General features: G+C 38.5%; 1 protein-coding gene across 17 annotated transcripts in view; it reads right to left on the reverse strand.

The window, feature by feature from the left end:
- Positions 1 to 21,093, reverse strand: part of LOC131248856 (probable inactive protein kinase At3g63330) — a 170,547-nt gene that overhangs the window by 96,897 nt on the left and 52,557 nt on the right. For 15 of the 17 annotated variants that reach the window (XR_009172502.1, XR_009172505.1, XR_009172504.1 and 12 more), the window contains one exon: positions 11,813 to 12,301. The exons of 1 other annotated variant lie outside the window; for it this stretch is intronic. Coding sequence is in view for 12 of the 16 variants with exons in the window: in XM_058249338.1 (XP_058105321.1) it covers positions 11,813 to 12,301 (489 nt within the window). In the remaining 4 variants the exon portion in view is untranslated. The remainder of the gene's footprint in view (positions 1 to 11,812; positions 12,302 to 21,093) is intronic. One more of the 17 variants, XM_058249336.1, reaches the window with a different exon arrangement.

The following is a 21,093-nucleotide window of genomic DNA, read 5'->3' on the forward strand; positions in this document are numbered from 1 at the left end:
ACGTGAAGTGGCGAGATCGAATCCCGACAACGATCTCTCACTTTCTCTCTTCTCGTCACTCTTTCCTCCTCTTTTTTTCTCTCTCCTCTCTCCTAGGGTTTGGAATTTCGTATGGAATGAGAGAGGGGTGGGTAAAGGTCCTTATATAGGCCCAGAACTGGCGTAAATGGCCCCAGGGCCATGGTATACTTAGGTTATAGCCAAAGAGTAGTTTCGGTCCAACGGAGCTCATCTAGAGGCTCATTTCCTGCATACGATCCGGAGAAAGTCCCCTGACAATGGATCTACGTTAAGTTACATTTTCGGCCCGATCGGATCGGTGGATCGACCGCGGTAGACCAGTTTCAGTTCAACGGTCATCGTCACTCGATCAGGGCCACAGGTGCACTGACATGTATAGGGAAATTTCCCTGATCCAAGGTGTAATTGGGTCAAAATCTGATGGTCTGAAACCTTAAATTTGGCCTGCAAGTGAACGGCCCAATTCACTTAAGTTTGAGTTCAGTTTCTAAAAATATTCACGTTTCTCACACACTTCGCTCCGGGCTCAAGTTGTGTGTTTCTGGATACTATTTGGACTTGATTTCTGAGATGGTTGTCAAGCCCAGTAAGGCGGTCATAATCATATAGTTTCGCGAGAATCGGACTTTCAACACGTGGTCCAGGTCCGATACGGAGTTTCATAATGCTCCTGAAAGCAACTGGGATTTGAAATTGACCCTACGTTCTTGGGTAATGTAGCGCTAGCGATTCTACTAATTTTAGGTCTTACAGTTCGTATAGAAAGCAGTTCAAGCTAATCTGCTTATTAATTCAGTTTAGTACTTAATTAATTTTTGTCTAATTCCTAAAGAATTTGGTCCTTAGTGATTTCTGCTTAAGGTGGTACTCGAGTCTTTGAACGGATTTTTCCGAGACGTTACAGGACAAGTAGGGTCATAAGGAAATGCACCGACTCCTGGATAGAACTGAGCCCAATCATATGATGAGTATTCCAAATATCCCCCTCCGTACCCATAACTGTAAGTTCTCTCTTACAGCTGCATGTATTTGTAGCTCGACTACTGTGACCGAGTGCCATAGTTGACATGAACAACAACAATACCCCCATGCGCACGAGGTAGGATTGAAGTGGAGCTCCTCTGCTCTAAACTGATATCCATAGATGATAATTGTGTGCAAGTGACTCCTCAGCACGTGTGACCTTCCCACCCTTCCAATGCTGGAAACACTGACTGGGTTTGGTTGATCCCTTGAGGATGATGGACGAGATCCATGTTCTTCGTCCTAAGTGGCATGGTCAAAGTGGGCCTAATCAATGAACTAGCTAACAAATTGTTAACTCTGACTCGTCGTGTAACTCCCACCACTACCGCCTTCACCCCCCCAATGCCATCATCTCTACTGTCGTTGTTATTATCGCCACCCCCCACTAGACTAGCCGCCATCACCACCACCATCAAACAAGCCTCTATCCCCGCCATCACCACCACCATCAAACAAGCCTCTATCCCCGCCACCACCACCACCATCAAATTGGCATCGACCATCATCAACCTACCACCATCGCCGGATGGGGATAAAGTCTTATCATCACTCAAGACGACTCGATGTCAAGGAGTAAGCTCTAACGGTGGCTCGCCATGCGCCTATGCACCTATCCACAATAGGTCCAATGACAGATGGATCATGCATGTGTGTGTGTGCATGCATGCCTGCATGGATAAATGCATGTTTATATGTATGGATGGATGAATGTATGAGTGGATGTACGCATGGATGGATGCATGTATTAATGTATGTATGCATGGATGGATGGACGAATGGACTGATAGACATGTATCAATGTCAATGTTCATAGTATTGGCTTCGTTACAAGTATCACTAGCCGGGGATAAGAAAAACATGTATCGATATAGCCAATTCCTGGAAATGTATCGCTAATTGAGGGAAACATGGGGGAAAGGGTGGAATTTTTCAATGAAACTTCAGGAGATAGTATGTTTGCATATGTAGGAATAAAAATTTTGCAAAACTAATGCATGCATAATAAATTTCCATTTAATGGATGCCTAAAAATATGTATTTGTCACATCAGTGCAATAATAACCAAAATAAGTCTATATAATACAAATACAAGTATCAAACAATAACTAAGACATCTAAAAGTAAATGAACTGAAAAATATACCTATCTAATCATCCCTCATATCCAAATGGAGTTACGAGGTGGCTCAAAGTAGCCATCTAAATCCCTACTCTTTATGTCATGATACCACTGCTCAATGTGTGGACAGTACTATGCCCCGGTCATTGACTACTCGTACCAATGGAATAAACATATCTCTGATAGTCGTCCTCCTTGAACTTTACGAGTATGTCCAAATGTCGGTACTGCCTGATGAATATGGATAGCGGCTGAGAAGGATTCTGAGGGTACAGACCAGCTCCAACTCCAACTTCCCGATAATATTGCGCCTGGTCATAACAAGTAACCTGAATATTCCCCTCCGTACCCGTAACTAGAAATGTTATCCGTCGACATCACATATGCTTAACTGGATGAGTATGACCAAGTCTTGAAGCCATGATGCCCATGATTATAATATCCCCAATGCACACAAGGTGGAATAGAAGTGGAGCTCCACTGCTCTAAACCGATATCCATGGATGACAAGCTGCGTGCAAGGGACTCCTCGGCGCGTACCGCATTCTTCTTCCAACACTAGAAATGCTGACTAGGCGGTGCTACTCTTCGCACAAATGATTGGACGAGATCATGGCCTTTGCCACGAGTGGCATGGTCAAAGTGGGCCATCTCAATGAACTCGCTAACAAATTGCTGACTCTGACTCGTCTTGTATCGCTAATTGAGGGAAGCATTGGGGATATGGTGGAATTTTTCAATGAAACTAAGGAGATGGTAAAATATACACGATGTTTGAAGTATCGGCATCGCTACAAGTTTCGTTGGCCAAGGATACGGAAACAATATCGATTTCACCCATAATATTGTCGATAACCGGAAATGCGGGAAACATTGGGGAAACAAGGGGGAAATTGTGGAATTTTTCAGTAAAACTTCAGGAGAAGTTAAAATACATATATTTGCATATTTAGGAATTAAAAAAAAAATACAAAAAGAATGCATGCATAATAAGTTTCCATTTAACGGGAGCCTAAAAGCATGTGTTGTAGTAAGAAATCAATCCAACCATCCCATCTATCCATCCAACCATTCAACCTTCCATCCAAACATCCATCGATATTTCAAAATATCGACAACAAATGATATTTTGCCGAGAAATCGTTGACAACTAGAAAGAAAATGAAATATTGTGATCTCGATATTGCTCATGTTGCGATAACGATAATATCGCGATATTATTAATATTATCATCGACAAATTGCACACTGCATGCAACCATGCATCCATAAAAATTTTGAAATGATTTTTTTTTTTAATAAACAGATTTTTTGCAATAATATCGAAATATCGCCAAATATACTAGTGATACAGGCAACACCTGGAATTTACATAGTCGAAAAATTAGTGATACATTGGCGATATCAATACATTGGCAATACAAGCAACACCTAAAATTTACATTGTTGAAAATGTTGGTCATATCGATACATTGTTGATACATCACCGATGGCTAGAATTTCTAATACTACCAGTGTTATTGGTATCGGTGCCAGTTTTATTGGTATCGCTGAAATAGAGATAGAGATAATATCAGAGATATTTCAATAATATCATAGATAATTTGAACAATGTGTATTTAGGAATTTTTTTTAAAAAAATGCAAAAATGATGCATCCATGATAAATCTCCATTTAATGGAGGCCTAAAACTATGTATTGTCGTAAGAAATCAATGCAATAATAACCAAAATAAGTTTATATAATACAAATGCAAGTACGAAATAATAGCTAACACATCTAAAAGGTAAATGAACTAAAAAAATATACCTATCTAATCCGTTCCTCATACCCAAATAGAGTTATGAGGTGGCTTGAAGTAGTCATCTCATCCCTACTCCGTCTGTCATGAAACTACTGCTCAATGTGCCAATAGTAGTATGCCTAGGCCATCGACTGCTCATACAGTGGAGGTACGCTCTCACGTATCTCTAATAGTCATCTTCCCCGAACTTTATGAGTATGCCTAAATGTGGGTACTAATTGATTAATATGGATTGCAGCTGAGTAGGGTCTTGAGGGTACAGACCAACTCCCGAATAGTATTAAGCCTCATCATATAGCGGGTACCCAAATATTCCCCTCTGTAACTGTAACTGGAAATGCTATCCATCAACAATGCATATCTGTAAGTGGACAAGTATGAGTTAGTGTTGAATCCACCATGACCATAACCGTAATATCCCCAATGCACATAAGGCAGAATAGAGAGCTCTAAAACGATATCCATGGATGACAAGTTATGTGCAAGAGACTCCTTGGCACGTGCCACATTCTTCTTCCAACACTGAAAATGTTGACTAGGCAGCGCTGCTTTTCGCAAGAATGATGCACAAGATCCATAGTCTTCATCTTAAGCGGCATGGTTAAAGTGGGCCTAATCAGTGAACTGACTAACAAATTGTTGACTCTGACTCATTGTGTAACACCCCCCCCCCCCCCCAGAAAAAATAAAAAATAAAAAATAAATAAAAACAAACCACCTCCATCAGTGCCAGTGTCGCCACCACCCCAACCATATTGGATTTTGTCCCCTCACCATCATCGTCATCATCCCGCAACCACCTCGAATGGGGATAAAGTCTCATCATCACTCAAACCAACCCAGTGATAGGAGGGCACTATCAAGATGCTTCGCCATCCCCATCATAATGTACCGAACTCCTCATCGAAGCAATCAAAGGAGTCTACCTCAGTCTACTCGCTAACGACTTGGTCAGCGTCAATATCAAGAAACGCTGCTCTCTCAGCTACCTTTAGAGCGAGACCTCCCTTGGCATCATCATATACATCACCTGACTTACCTACTCATAAAGTAGGTCAGTAGGTCATCAGCATCATCACCGAATTGTGCTATTGTGTCTGGTGACAACAGGTTCAACCAGTCTTGATGTGCCTCCCATTTCTCAATTTACCCATAGTTCTCTCTTTCAACTTCATATTATAATGGCAGTATATTTGCAGCTTTTTATATCCCAATTTGTTCCTCTTATTGGTGTGAACGAGCAACCAAGTGCTCCAATTCCTCTCGCATGGCGAAGAGGAGACAATCTAGGCGAGAACACGGATAAACCTATAACTGCAGTGTGGGGACTAGGGACATCGCCCACCACTTGCTTGTCCATCCATTAGAAACATGTTTTAGTTTAAATGGGGAATGTAGTTACTTAATCATAAACTATACTATTTAATTAATTATAATAAGCAAGCATCAGCATCGCTACAAGTTTCGTTGGCTAGGGATACGGAAACAATATCGATATCACCGATAATATCACCAATAATTGAAAATGCGGGGAACATTGGAGAATGTGGAGAAAATAGTGGAATTTTTTAGTGAAACTTCAGGAGATGTTAAAATACACATAATTGCATATTTAGGAATCAAAAAATTGCGAAAAGAATGCATGCATAATAAGTTTCCATTTAATAAGGGCCTAAAAGCAAGTAATGTCGTAAGAAATCAATACAACCATCCCATCTATTCATCCAACCATCCAATCTATTCATCCAACACCATCCCATTTATTCATCCAACCATCCCATCAATTCATCCAACCACCCAACATCCATTAATATTTCAGAATATCGACAACACATGATATTTCGTTGAGAAATCATCGACAATTGGAAAGGAAATGAAAGATTGTGGTCTTGATATCGCCCACGTTGTGATAATGATGAATACATCAATATTATCGTCAATAAATTGAACATTGCATACAACCATGCACCCATTAAAAATTTTAAAAAAATAAAAATTGAAATGAATTCTTTTTTAATAAACAAATATTTGGCGTTATCGATACATTGGCAATACTGTCAAAATATCACCGATACACTGGTGGTACAAATTATACCTGGAATTTACACGGTAGAAAATATTGGTGATGCATTAGCAATATCAATGCATTGGCAATACAAGCGATGCTTAGAATTTACATAGTCAAAAATATTGGCGATACATTGGCAATATTGATACATAGGCGATAACATAGTGATACGTTGTCGATACTTGGAATTTCTGATAGTACCAGTGTTATCGATATCCCGAACTGGAGATGAGAAGAATATTGGGGTTATTTTGATAATATCTTGGATACTTCAAACAGTGCTCACATGATATCATCGTTTATCGATGCTTTTCAAAGTGCGACCGAGAATGCACCTATAGCATCTATAAAACGAAGCAACTGTAAACACAGATACACAATAACCATTTTCAATCACCCATAAATGTACAAGCTATAAAAAAAGTAAATATATTTTACCATTACCAAAATCTACTCAAATTTGCATTTACCTGGTTCCCGAAATCTACTTTTTAGGGAACAACTGATCATAGACCTAGTGGATGGCCATCGTCAATGCATTATCCTTCCCATAGCCAACGTTTGTAATGGAAGTTAAGAGTTTAGGGTTAGTTGCTACATTTGCTGGTACGTAGCTCGAAATGAACCACCTAGCTATAGCGCTCCCCTTAGTCTCCCTGAAACCCCCCTTGCTCCATATGTTTTTAAGTCTCGTTTGTTGTACACCAAAAATGGGTGCATCTATAAAGTCTTTGCCCCAAGGAGCGTGGTTAAAGAAGGCCTCCTACTAAACTGGCTAACCGATCACTAACTTCAACACGTCATGTAATTTGCACCCATTGCGGGTGCAAAGCAGCGAAGATTTAAAGACATGGAGCAAAGGAGTTTCAAGGAGACTAGGAAGCGCCAAAGCTAGGTGGTTCATTTCGAGCTACATACCAGCAAATGGAGTAGCCAGCCCTCACTTTCAAAATATGATTGATATTGTGTAGTGTGTAAGGATAGGCATGAAGCTTTCAATGTCAGAGGAGATCTTGGAGGCCTAACCTGATCACGAGTATGATGAGACGCAAGCTTGGGAACGTGAACTCAAGCCAAAATGAGAGATGTACGGGGTGACAGTTATGTGCGATGAGTGGACGGGACCCATGAAGTTGTCAATTATTAACTTCATGGTGTATTGTAGAGGGCAGCCCGTTTTCCTCAGATTTATTGATACATCCGCCCACATAAAGGAACACTCCTATATATACAACCTCTTGAAGGAAGTTATTAGAGAGATGAAGTCAAAGAATATTGTGTAAGTTGTGATGAACAATGGTAGCGCATTCGTCAAGCAAGGAAGAAGTTGGCAAAATACAATATCCATTGGACCCCGTGCACAACTCACTGCATTGACCTAATGCTCAAGTCCATAGGGCAACGAGATATAGTCAAGAACACCATTGAGGCAACAAAGAGCGTGAAAAACTTCATATATAGTCACTCATGATTGTTGACCGTCAAGGGATATTGTCCAACCAAGTGCGACACAGTTTGCCACAAATTTTATCGCACTCGACAAATTAACAAGCACGAAGCGAGGTTGAGGAGATTGTACAGATCTGAAGTGAAATCAAAGATAGACCCAGAGTGGAAAGAGGGTTGCAAGGACGGTACTTGGTGATTACATCTAAGACAAAGCACATGACATTGTTAGTATCCTAGAACCAATTTACATTCCTTAAGGCTGTAGATAATGAGACATGGCCTTTGATGGGGTCCTTGCACAAGCTTATGAGTTTGATGAGAGAGGATACGGGCTACATCTCCCCATTCCCATCTATGGGTGATCTAGATCATCAATACATATAGACTAAGACACTTGACCATCCACTCCACTAAGCTAGTAAGGTTGTTACATTTAACTTTATTTATTTATCACTTACACTTGCAGTTTAAGTTCCACTTTTGTTTATATGTTAATGTAACTGATTTAGCATCATTTGGGTTTCAGCATATTACCAGAACCCTAAGTTCCATTACAAACATTCACTATGGGAGAATAACACATTGACGATAGCCGTCCATCAGGCCTATGAAAAGTTGTTCCCTAACTCTGAGCAAAAAATCAGATTTCGGGAACTAGATAAATGCTAATTGAGCAGATTTTCGTAATGGTAAAACATATATTTTTTTATAGCATATGCTTATATGGATGATTCAAAATGGTGATTGTGAATCTGTGTTTACAATTGCTACGTCTTAGAGATGCTACAGGTGTGTGCTCAATTGCACCTAGAAAAGCAGCGATAGACAATGATATCATGTGAGTTTGTTTATTATTTTAATAAGTAAATGGCATGGTTTTTAATTAACTACATTCCCCATTTAAACTAAAACATGATTTTAATGGATGGACAGACGAGTGGTGAGCAATGTACCCACATTAAAGTTATTGGCTATCTATGCTCTCGCACAGATTGTCTCTTCTTCACCATGCAAGAAGAATTGGAGCACATGGTTGTTTATACACACCAACAAGAGGAACAAACTGGGATATAAAGAAGTTGCAAAAGCCCGTATATTGCCATTCTAATACGAAGTTGAAAGAGAGGCAGCTATGAGCAAATCAAGAAAGAGGCACATCAGGACCCGCTCGACCTGCCGTCAATGGACACGATGACACGGTTCGATAATGATGTTGAGGACCCACTTTATGAATGGGTCAAGTCAAATGATTTAGATGATGTTGAGGGAGGCCCTACTCCAAATGTAGTCGAGAGAGAAGCATCTGTTGGTATTGACGTCGACCAAATCATTAGAAAGCAAAGGACCAAGGCAAACTCCTTCGATGTTTCGATGAGACCGGTACATCATGATCAGTGCTCATAATATCGATATCGTTACAAGTTTCACTGGCCAAGGATATAAAAATAAGTATCGATATTGCCGATAATATCACCAATTCTCGAAAACGTATCACTGACTAAGGGAAACATTGGGGAAACATGGGGAAAACAATGGAATTTTTCAGCAAAACTACAGAAGATACTAAAAAACACATAATCGCATATTTAGAAATAAAAAAATTTACAAAAAATGATGCATAAAGAATTAGTTTCCATTTAATGAGGGCTTAAAAGCATGTGCTTTCGTAAGAAATAAGTTCAACAATAACCAAAATGAATTTATCGAATACAAATCCAAGTACCAAATAATAACTAAGACATCTAAAAAGTAAAGGAACTCAAAAACATACCTATCTAGCCATTCCTTATACCCACATGGAGTTACAAGGTGGCTCGTAATCGTTATCTCAATCCCTACTCTGTATGTCGTAATACTATGGCTTAATGTGCCAGCAGTACTGTGCTCAAGTCATCATCTGCTCGTACCAATGGAGGTACTCTCTCACTTATCTCTGATACTCATCCTCCTCGAATTGTATAAGTACGGACAGACATGGGTATTGTGTGATGAACATCGATTATGAGTATGGCGTTATGACACTTAGTCACAGTCGTCTAGCTACAAATACGCACAACGAGCGCTTACAATTACGAGCACGAAAGGGGATACTTGGGATATACATCATATGATTGGGCTCAGTTCTATTCGAGAGTCGAGGTTGGAGTCAGTTCATTTCCTCAGAACACGTCCAAGGTCGATTACCATTACACAGTACCCACATTTGGGCATAGTCATATAATTCGGAGAGGATGATTACCAAAGATACGTGAGAAAGTACCTCCACTATATGAACAAACAATGACCTAGGCACAATACTATTAATACGTGAAGCAACAATACAATTGCCAACTGAGTGGGTGTGGAGAAGACGACTTCGAGCCACCTCGTAACTCAATGTGCGTACAACATATGGCTAGATAGGCATTTTTTTTAAGTTCCTTTAACTTTTTTTTGTCATCATTTAGTACCTATAATTGTATAATATGAACTCATTTTGGTTATTGTTGCACTAATTTTTTATGACAACACATTCTTTAGGCCCATATTAAATGGAAACTTATTATTTATGGTTCTTTTTGCCACTTTTTTATTCTGAAATATGTAAATATGTGTCTTTTAGCATCTCTTAAAGTTTCATTGAAAAATATCACTGTTTTTTTTTTTTTTTTTTTGAAGACACAAGGTGTCCCCACCTCTTTTGAAGTGAGACTAATCCCTGCGAATACATGCAATCACCCACAACCACATGTATCGGGTAATGCCAAGGAGGGGAATCAAACCCACACCTATAGGGAGCAAACCCACAGTGAAGGCCACTCGCCCAAACCTCGTTGGGTAAAAAATATCACTGTTTTCGTCATGTTTCCCCTATATTTCCCTAAATCAACAATACATTTCCTAGTATCAACGATATCCATACATGTGTTTGGATCCTTAGCGATACATATAACAATACCAATGGTATAAACACTGGAGGAAAGGAAATCGAGTGATCACATAGTCACTTGAGAGGAAATATTTGAGTCCATGTGCAATTAATGTGGCCATGTCTTGAAGAGTGCGAGACTTTCTCAGTTAAGGAACACTTGCTAGGAGTCTACCGCAATGTGAAGGGCTATCCCTGTGTTCCAAAGAAGGTGAGAGCATAAATGATCCTATTGTGATTGTGTGTGGCAGAAAGGGAGGAGCCAGAAGCACGCAAGAGGAGATAGAGAGTTGCCTCGTACTATGTAGGGACTAAGAACTGTGGACAAAGACCAAGGTCATGAGTAAGATGACATTGCCTACCCTAATCATTGTGTCGAAGTGTGACAAAGCTCAAGAGTTCTACTCATGATTGCCCATCCATGCAAATAAGAGGAAACAAGGTACACAAAGCTCATGGTTGCTCATCCACACAAATAAGAAGAATAGGGTACACAAAGCTCAAGAAGTGTCTCTTCTACAACTATTACATGAAGCTACAACCACGGAAGAGGCAACTGCAAGGAAAAATGGGACGGAATTAGAGCATGACCCCTAGGACCTGATAGCCATTGATGGAGATGCATTCGTTGGTGACAAGAGCAGGGAGGACCCACTTTACTAGTGGATTAAGTCAACGTACTTGGACAAAGAAGATTGACACCCTAATCAGAACATATCCAGAAAGGTAAGGGCGATGTTAATGGTTGTCAATGAGGTTATGGTTGAGATGGGTACCACAAATATGTAGGAAATCCTCCCACTTTAGTGGTGAAGAAAAACAAGGGCACATTTTGTAAAATTTTAGTTAAAAATCAGTAGCTTCTATGTGGGGTGATTTGGTTATTATGTATTTCACCAAGAAAGTTCAATTTCTCCAATAAGTTACATGAACAATTCCAAGAGGTAGCATAAGTCAATCACCAACCTTTGTTCTTAGAAATAACTAAAATACTTTATTACAAAATCAAAGAAATTTGACCAAAAACAGAAAAAAAAAAAAAAACAAAAAAACAAAAACAAAAAAACAAAACAAAACAAACAAATGATTCATTTCAGAAATATGAACACCTACTAAACAAAACACCGCTATTCCTGAGCGTCAGACAAAATGGATCCTGATAAATAAAAGCTACCAGAAAATTGTACTTGGAATAACAAGAATGCTTTAAATCACACTACTTCGATGGATGCAAATCGAGCTAAACTGTAGAATATTGCACCACGCAGAGCATAAACATGCTTAGCAAGACCTATTTTTGCAACATCAAGCAATTAAGATTCTAAAGCTTTTTTTTTTTTTTAATGGCCAATGATACATAAGAAATGAAAAGACTGGGAGTTGTAAAAAATTGCAGAGATAATTTGTAAAAAACATACCAACTGCCATATAAGGTTACGCATTTCCATTTTTCCACCATCTGTCGTCTTTAACCAATGCCACCAAGTAGATGGATGCAGTACCTGAACACTTTTTGTTTGGCCATGTTTCTCTCCACCAATGACTGTTTTTGTTACTCCCGTTGAATACATCACCTTCGACAATGACAATCCTTCATTTCGAAAAACAAGCCATATCTCCTTTGATTGAGACTCAAATGATTCTACAAATCTAGCAATATGCATCAAGCCTTCTTCATGATCACTCGTCAGCATTTTGAAGTTACTTGAAAATATATTTTCTTTCTCATTTAACACAGATTTGTTCATTTGTAATAGGCAAGAGGGGTCAAATTGATCTTCACTTGAGAAGGATTTTGATAACCTTTCCGATATCAAACCACCAAAGGATAGAGAAGCATTTAAGAAAAGTTCTCCAAAGTGCTTCTCCCGTAAACCACTTAAGTACACAGTTATCCCTCTCTCCACCTGTTCAAAATAACAACAACAACAATGATGATGATGATGATGACGACGACGACGACGACAGCCACAACAACAATAAAGATGACAACAGCAACAAAAGTAACAACACAATACAATTAGTATACCAGCTCCCTTTCTGGCATGAAAGAGTTGAAGAAATACAAATTAACTGAAAGCATCTTTAACTGGTATGTAGTCATAGATAACAGATTGACAATGTGCAATTGCAAATCAATTGATACATAGTGATAGATGGAACAATTGCACTTTAAGCACCTAACCAAGGATACTGAACTCGGTACGTACTTCACCATAGTACAACAAACCACATTCTCCTTTCTGCACTTCAGTAAAATTTTCAACAAAGTTGAACTGCAAGTCCACTTTTTATTCCTTAAAGTTGTCATTTTCTGAAGATATTCTAACTTCAGCTGAATAAAATTTCAGCATCTGTAGCATATTTGCTATGTTTGCATGCGCGCCAACTCAATGTAAGAATACAGTCGATCGATGGCAGGGTAGCTCACGATTTTGTCAAGTTGTGTTGGCCCCACCATGATGTGTTGCACAAATCCAAGCCACCCATCAGGTGTGTTCAGCGATTTAGGCCCAGGGTCCAAAAATCACATAAATCCATGAATCAATCAGATGGGCCACAACATATGCAAACAGTTAGGAGGGGATGCCACCTGGTTTTTGGACAGTGTTCAAAATATCGCCAACATTATCAATAATATCAACTGATATTATTTTTATCCCACCTCGATGATACAGATACCAAGGGGAAAATAAAATTTGCAAGTTATCAGCAACAACCCTTTGAAATAAATACACCATATCATCAATACATGCAATGATATACAAAGTACTAGTGGTCAAGAAATCTTATTTCATTAGAGAAAATTTTGTTACATAATATGGCAAGATCTCAAAACTAAGATCTTTTCTTTGCATTCACTCTTTCAATCCCATCCAGAAAGCTTCATAGGCAGTTGGTACAATGTGTCTATTTGTCTTTGATGTCCACCACTACCTGCACCTCTCCTCCTTTCTCCTTTTTATTACCTCCTCTTTTCTTTCTTTCTATTATTTTATTAATAGTTTGTTCTAAAATCTCTCTAGTTAATCATCATGTCAGACTTCGAAGAAGGTGTCGTTGATTCTCCATTATTTTCTTGAAGGTTACCAAGGCCTTGTTAGTTTCCATGGACTACCATGGTAATGTATAGGAAAACTCACATCATTACATCCTTACTGTGATTGGATATTGCCAGCTGTAAAATCACAGTAATCCTTCTAAATCCAGTAAGACATGGACAGGACGTGGCATAGTTTTGTGGGCTCCACAATGATGTATGTGTTATATCCACACCGTCCATCTATCTTGTGTGATCATTTTATGATATGAGACAAAAAATGAGATAGATCCAAAGCTGAAGTGGACCACACCACAGCTAGCAGTGGGGATTGAACGCCTGCCATTGAAAACTTTTGGGGGTCCACAGAAATGTTGGATCAAGTTGATATTTTTGTTTTCCCTTCATCCAGGTTTGTTTGACCCTGTGAACAAGTTGGATGACAAATAAACATCCTAGTGGGCCGTAAGAAGGTTTCAACAGTGGGCATCATTATCCCAATGTTTTTTTGTGGTGTGGTTCATGTGAGCTCTTGATCTTCCTCATTTTTAGGAACATGCCCTAAAATGACAGTACAAAATGGATGAACGGTGTGGATATAACACGTATTGATCAAATCACATCCAAGTGCATCTAATTTGGGAAAACACTTTACATGTCTAGATGCAAAGCTATGAGAGGCATACTGCGACTTCCGATTACCGTGGTAATGATAATTATTACTCGTTTACTATACATTACACTGCTTTACTGTGTAACTTTCCAAAACAAAGTACCCAAGAGTCCAAGACCATGAAACTGGAGAGTACGAGACAGGAAGAGTGTGTCCCAGTTTATAAGGATGACAATAATGAACATCTGGCCCTTGCAGAACCTGAAGAATATATTGATGACACATATCTAGCTTAAAAAATTATATTAAATTAAAAGACACATATCTAGTATAAGGAAGCTCCTCCAATGATGAGGACAACAATGAGGTGCTTGCCTAAGTCTGAGGATGGCTTCCTGCATTTTTCACGAAACACGTACTATCACTGGAGCAGGTGCACTATAGGGCCGATATGATGTTACCTCTGCTTCGAGCCAAGCATTTTAGTGTGATGCTTGTTACTTATATCAATCACATGGAACAACTGTTCTCCACTTATGCAATGAAAATTGCTAAGCTGGACTTGGAGATAGCCAAGTTGAAAGCAAATAACAATCAAAGCAAAGTTGGCTCATGGATCTATGCAGTACCTTCTTTCCCACTAACGGTCCAGGCTCTTTCATTGAACTGGTAGAGGCCACTCAAGATCTTGTTGCAATTAAGAAGGCCGAAGATTTGAAAGAATAACTTAAAGAGGGCAACCACAATCTCTGTTGCGGACGCGTTGTCTCTGAAGTGGGTGAGGATGAAGCATCCTATAACAGTTCTGACCCCATGCCTAACAATACAGAGGAGGAACCTGTTCCTATCTCTGAGGTTTTAACACCAATCTCGAACCCATTGCCGATAGTCGCGGACAGTACTCCCCTTCCTTCACATGCCGCTCTAATGAGGGATTTGGCAACTTTTAGGAGGGCTATGATGTTATTTTAGGCCCAGAATTTAGATATAACTTTTTTTTTCAACTTCTATGGTTTGATTATAAATAAAATTTTACAGATTGATTTTTGGATAAGTTTTATTTGATAATTTTATGATTAATAAATTTGACAGTTTGATCATTGATGATTGAAGTCGATAACTAACCAATTTAATGATTTTTATGAATTGGATATTTTTAAAGAGTTTGGTAAGTTCCTAATTATTTTTCTTATGAGGAATGCCCCAAGTGCAATATCAGCTACATTTTTTATAACTCGGGATGGTAGTTCAGCTCTGGACCCCAAACTAATGGGCCTCAGTGGCTGGTCACCCAGCCATCGGGGCCTTTTAGTTGTCTTTTAATTTGAAACAACGCATATGATCATGGAACCTGAAATTTAGTGAGACCCTCCTCCAAGTGGAACGCAAACAATGGATGGGTAGGATGTCTGAGCCACATCTAGTTCACCCGACAAACAATCAAGGAGGTTTTATTGGGTGAGCATCCACTCGCAACCATCTCTTGTCATGTAGCCCACCTAAGCTATCGATCAAGATTATTGGGGGAACCCCTCATCTAGGTGGGACACACAATAACAGCTTTCATGTCTAGGCCACATATTGGAGAGCCCCACAAACAATCAAGATGATATTGATATGTTGACATTAACTCTCAATTGTTTCCTGTAGTGTGGCCCATCAAAGTCATCATTGGTTTGGATATATGTATATATAATATATACATATATAGGCATGCTCACCTGCCCACATGTGCACCTTTGCACACGTGTCATGGGCCCAAAATCCTAACGGTCCATGTGGTGCAGCACCCCATGAAACCCCTGGGGACCAATTTTCACCCTAATCCAAAACTCTGGTGGGCCATAGAAAAGAGAGATGCAAATCAAAGGAGGAAATTTTTTTCTTTTGCCATGGCCCACCAAAGTTTTAGATCAGGGTAAAAGTTGGGCCCTACGGGTTACATGGGGTGCTGCATCACGTGGACCGTTCGAATTTTGGGCTCACGTCACGTGTGATGAGTTCTCAAAAAGTTCTCACAAGAACTCATGAGAACCGGTGTGCACCTGAGCATTGAGCTATATATGTATGAATGCTCGTTCTCACGAGAACTCGTGAAAACTTTTTCAAAACTCATCACACGTGATGTGGGCCTAAAATCTGAATCATCCATGTGATGCAGCACCCTATGAAACCCCCAGGGGCCGACTTTAACCCTTATCCAGAACTTTGGTGGGCCATGGCAAAGAGAGACAAATCAAGGGAGGAAACAATTTCCTTTTTCCATGACCCACCAAAGTTTTGGATCAGAGTTAAAGTCGGGCCATGGGGGTTCATGAGGTGCTACATCACATGGATGGTTCAAATTTTGAGCCCACATCACATGTGATGAATTCTGAAAAAGTTCTCACAAGTTCTCATGAGAACTGGTGTGCAGGTGAGCATTCCTCTATATATGTATGTGTGTGTATATGTGTGTGTGTACATATATATGTATATATACCTGTACGTACGTATATATGTACATATATATGTATATATGTAAAGGAATGCTCACCTTGGCACCAATTCTCACGAGAACTCATGAGAATTTTTTCAGAACTCATCACACGTGATGTGGGCCCAAAATCTGAACCATCCATGTGATGCAGCATCCCATGAAACCCCCAGGGCCCAACTTTCACTTTGATCCAAAACTTTGGTGGGCCATGGAAAACGGAAATAGTTTCCTCCCTTGATTTGTTTCTCTTTTGCCATGGCCCACCAAAGTTTTGGATAAGGGTAAAAGTCGAGCCCCGAGGGTTTCATAGGATGTTGCATCACATGGACGGTTCAGATTTTGGGCCCACATCACTGTGATGAGTTCTGAAAAAGTTCTCACGAACTTGTGAGAACTGGTGCACAGGTGGGCATTCCACACACACACACACACACACACACACATAATGTTGTCAAATTTATTATCGTATCGCAAATCATAACAGCCATTGAATCATATCGAATTGCAAATTGTATTGTAAATCATATGAGATTTTATTGTTTTCTTAAAAAATGAAAAACATTTCTCTAAAAGATACAAATAAAAAATTAAAAACTCATCCATCATACTTTCCCGTTCAATATGCACCAAGTAATACCATATCATGATAGCGTTAAAGGACTCCTGCCTTCCCTTTATTTCTTGCCTTTTAAAAAGTTTACCTTAAAAAACATATAAGAATCCTTCGATAATTTATGTTCCTTGTACCTTTCTAAACTCTAGAATCACGTTGGAAAAAAAAAAAAGCCGCATTTGATTTTATAGATGGACAAAAAAAGATATTTTGATTTCTAACCATCACTACCACTACAAATAGATATAGGTCAACATGATAGCAACCGGCCATAAAAACATTCTAAGTCATGGATCAATTTGGTGTTTCCAGTTAAGTAAGAAATGATAAGAAAAAAGCTCAATGATTTAACGTTGAAGAGAATATCTATCATTTAATCTCTTGCAAAGAATAAAATAAAATAATTGACTTTTTCTAAATGAGTATTAAAGACTCTACCGGTTTAAAAACATAAAGGAAAGCCAAGTAAAGCATAAAATTGATCAAAACAAGTATAATTTGAATCGTAAATTAGGATTTAAATCAAAAATCATAGGATTCATCTAAAACGAATTCAAGATGACATTCAAATCGCGGCGCTTAAGATTCGATTCAAATCATAAATCGTAGGATTTTGCCAACTAGATATAGACACAAACACACGCATATATTCCCCATATACATAAGTGGTCACCTATAGCAAGGCCCCTCATACAAGCAAATGGAGGTAGGCTTGGGCAGGCCCCATCGTAATGCATATGTGAAATCCACTCCTACCATCAGATGTGGCACCCCATTTTAGGCTCAGGGCCCAAAAGAGGTTGGTTTGTGATTTAGGTGGATACACCAACAAAAATAGTTGGAAGGGGGACGGCCACCCATGATTGTGTCCAAGGCCCATAGTGTTGTGTATGGGAAATCTAGTCAATCCATTAGGTGTGTCGTCCAATGTTATGCCCAAGGCCCAAAAGTCATGCCATTTTGCAATTTAGCTGAACCTTGGTGAAATCAAGGGTGGGTGTTCACTTCCCAACTTTTTCCCTATTGAGGCTCACCTGAATCACAATTGGCCTTCTTTTTTTGCTTTTTTCTTCCCTAGCCCTAACATGATATGACGTAGTGTTCTAAGTATCAATATTGCCACAAGTTTCGTTGGCCAGGGATACAATAACAATATCGATATCGCCGATAATATCGCGGATAATTGGAAATGTGGGGAACATTGGAGAAACATGGAGAAAAAGGCAAAAATTTTCAGTGAAACTTTAAGAGATGCTAAAATACGCATTTGCATACTTAAGAATCAAAAATTGCAAAAAGAACGCATACATAATAAGTGTCCACTTAATGGGGGCCTAAAAGCATGTTATGTCGTAAGAAACCAGTCCAACCATCCGATCCATCCAATCATCCAACCTTCCATCCAAACATCCATCAATATTCTCAAATATCAATAACATGATATTTCGCCAAGAAATCGTTGACTACTAGAAAGGAAATGAAAGATTGTGGCATCGATGTCGCCTATGCTATGATAACAATTATATCGTGATATGATCGATATTATCATCAATAATTTGAATATTGCAATCATGCGCCCATAAAAAAATTTGAAGTGAAATTTTTTTTAATAAGTAGTTTTTCGGCATTGGCGATATTATCGAAATATCACCAATATATTGGCGATACAAAGGACACCTGGATTTTACACATTCGAAAATATTGGTGATATCGATACATTGGCAATATTATCAAAATATCACTGATACATTGGCGATATAAGCGACACCTGGATTTTACACATTCAAAAATATTGGCGATACAAGTGACACCTGCAATTTACACAATCGAAAATATTGGCGATTCATAAGTGATATCGATATATCAACAATATTTAGCAAAACATCACCAATACCTGGAATTTCCTAGACTACTAGTGTTATTAGTATTGCTACCAATGTTATCGGAATCAATACGGATAATATCGGGGATATTTCAATACTATCAACGATGCTCTAAACAATAATATGACACACCTAGTGATCGAAGTAGATTTCACATATATATCATGGTGGAGCCACTTGGTTTGCTCATAGGAGACTCTACATGTATACATATAGAAACCAATGTTGACAAAATCGTTATCGTATCGCAAATCGTAGTAGGGGTTGAATCGTATCGAATCGCAAATCATATTGCAAATCGTAAGATTTTTTTACAATTTTCTTAAAAAATCGAAAAAAAAATGAAAAATATAAATAAATTAGATTTATATTTTTTTTTTAAGAAACCCATCTATCTTCTTTTTGCCATCAATGTGCACCAAGTAATACCATATCATGATAGTGTTAAAGGATTTGTATTCCTTTACATTTTGTCTTCCAAGAAATTTCCCTTAAAAAAATACAAGGGTCTTTTAATAATCTATGTTCTCATAAATTACGGTGGAAAAAGCAGCCTTTGATATTGTAGATAAACAAAAAAGATATTTTGATTTCCAAACATCATTCCATAATACATAGAAGTCAAAATGATTGGTTATCATACATCAATTTGATGTTTCGACTAGTTAAGAACTAAGAAATCACAAAAAAAAAAAAAAAAAAAAAAAAAAAGCCTACATGATTTAATGTTGAAGAGAATATATATCATTTGATCTCTGATAAAGAACAAATAAAATAATTTACCTTTTCTAAACGATTCTTAAAGCCCTCACTAATATAAAAACATAAAATGAAAGCCAAGTGAAGCTTAAAATAGAAGAGAACAAGTATAATTTGAATAGTAAATCAGGATTCAAATCATATATCATAGGATTGAAATCAAAGAATCGTAGGATTCATATAAAAACAGATTCAAGGTTGGGATTCAAATTGTTTTGCTCAAGATTTGACTAAAATCGTATATTGTAAATCGTAAATCATAGGATTTTGACAACACTTAGACATATACATAGGGAAATGATCCCCTGATAACCAGTGTGTATGAGAGCTTTGGTGCGCATTAAATGGAGTGGACCCAACCATGATGTGTTGTTGACTACCATGCCGACTATCAGATGCATCCCATCAAGTTAGGCCGAGGGTTCAAAAAATCAGACAAATCAATCATTCATGGGCAAGGTATTCCATATCGGTAACGGTGGCCATAATGGTTCCATAACGACCAATACAGGGGCGTAACAACAGTTACGACCCCCGTAACAGTTGAATTTTTTATTTTTATTTTTATTTTTTGCTAGAAAAATTCTGAAAAAATATCTAAAAAATCAAGAATAATGTAAATATTTCAAGTATGTATTCCTTTTTGTTTTGAACATGTTTATGGTAGTGTAACGATCCACTCTTTGGTGAGAGTGTTGCATCGGACTGTCTAGTGAATTGTTTAATATGATTATGTCTCTAATGTTTACACATCACAATCAAGCATTAGAATAAGAAACCAGAAAAAGGCATAAATACTACTTTATCGATTTTTTGAAAAAAGGGCCATCGGAGATTCTATTCACTCAAATCACTTCAATCCACAGTTTTAATCTTAAAAGCTATAATAATAGTGGTCGAAATCTATAGTAAAATGATGTAGGAGAGTTTTTGGAATGAGAAAAGTGAAACAAAAAAAAAAAAAGAGAGAGAGAGAGAGAGAGAAATGAATTTAAATAGCAAAAAAGTGATCGTTTTTCGACTGTTTCGTGAGTAACGGTTGTTATGCCCTCTAACGGCCTTTACGGCGACCGTAACGGATGATATGGTCTCAAAAAACTAACTGCCCCTTTTCACCCCCATATCGCGTAACGGTTATGGTCGTTACCTATACATATCGGCCTTTACGGGCGTATCGTAACGGATATGGAACACCTTGTTCATGGGCCACACCAAAGGAGACATACGAGAGGGGACCCCCACCCTTCTGTACTAGCCCACCGTGTTGTGTGTGGAATTTGAACAACTTAACACCTTCATCTATACTAGATGA

The sequence above is a fragment of the Magnolia sinica genome, chromosome 6, assembly GCF_029962835.1.
Source record: "Magnolia sinica isolate HGM2019 chromosome 6, MsV1, whole genome shotgun sequence".
NCBI lineage: Eukaryota > Viridiplantae > Streptophyta > Magnoliopsida > Magnoliales > Magnoliaceae > Magnolia > Magnolia sinica.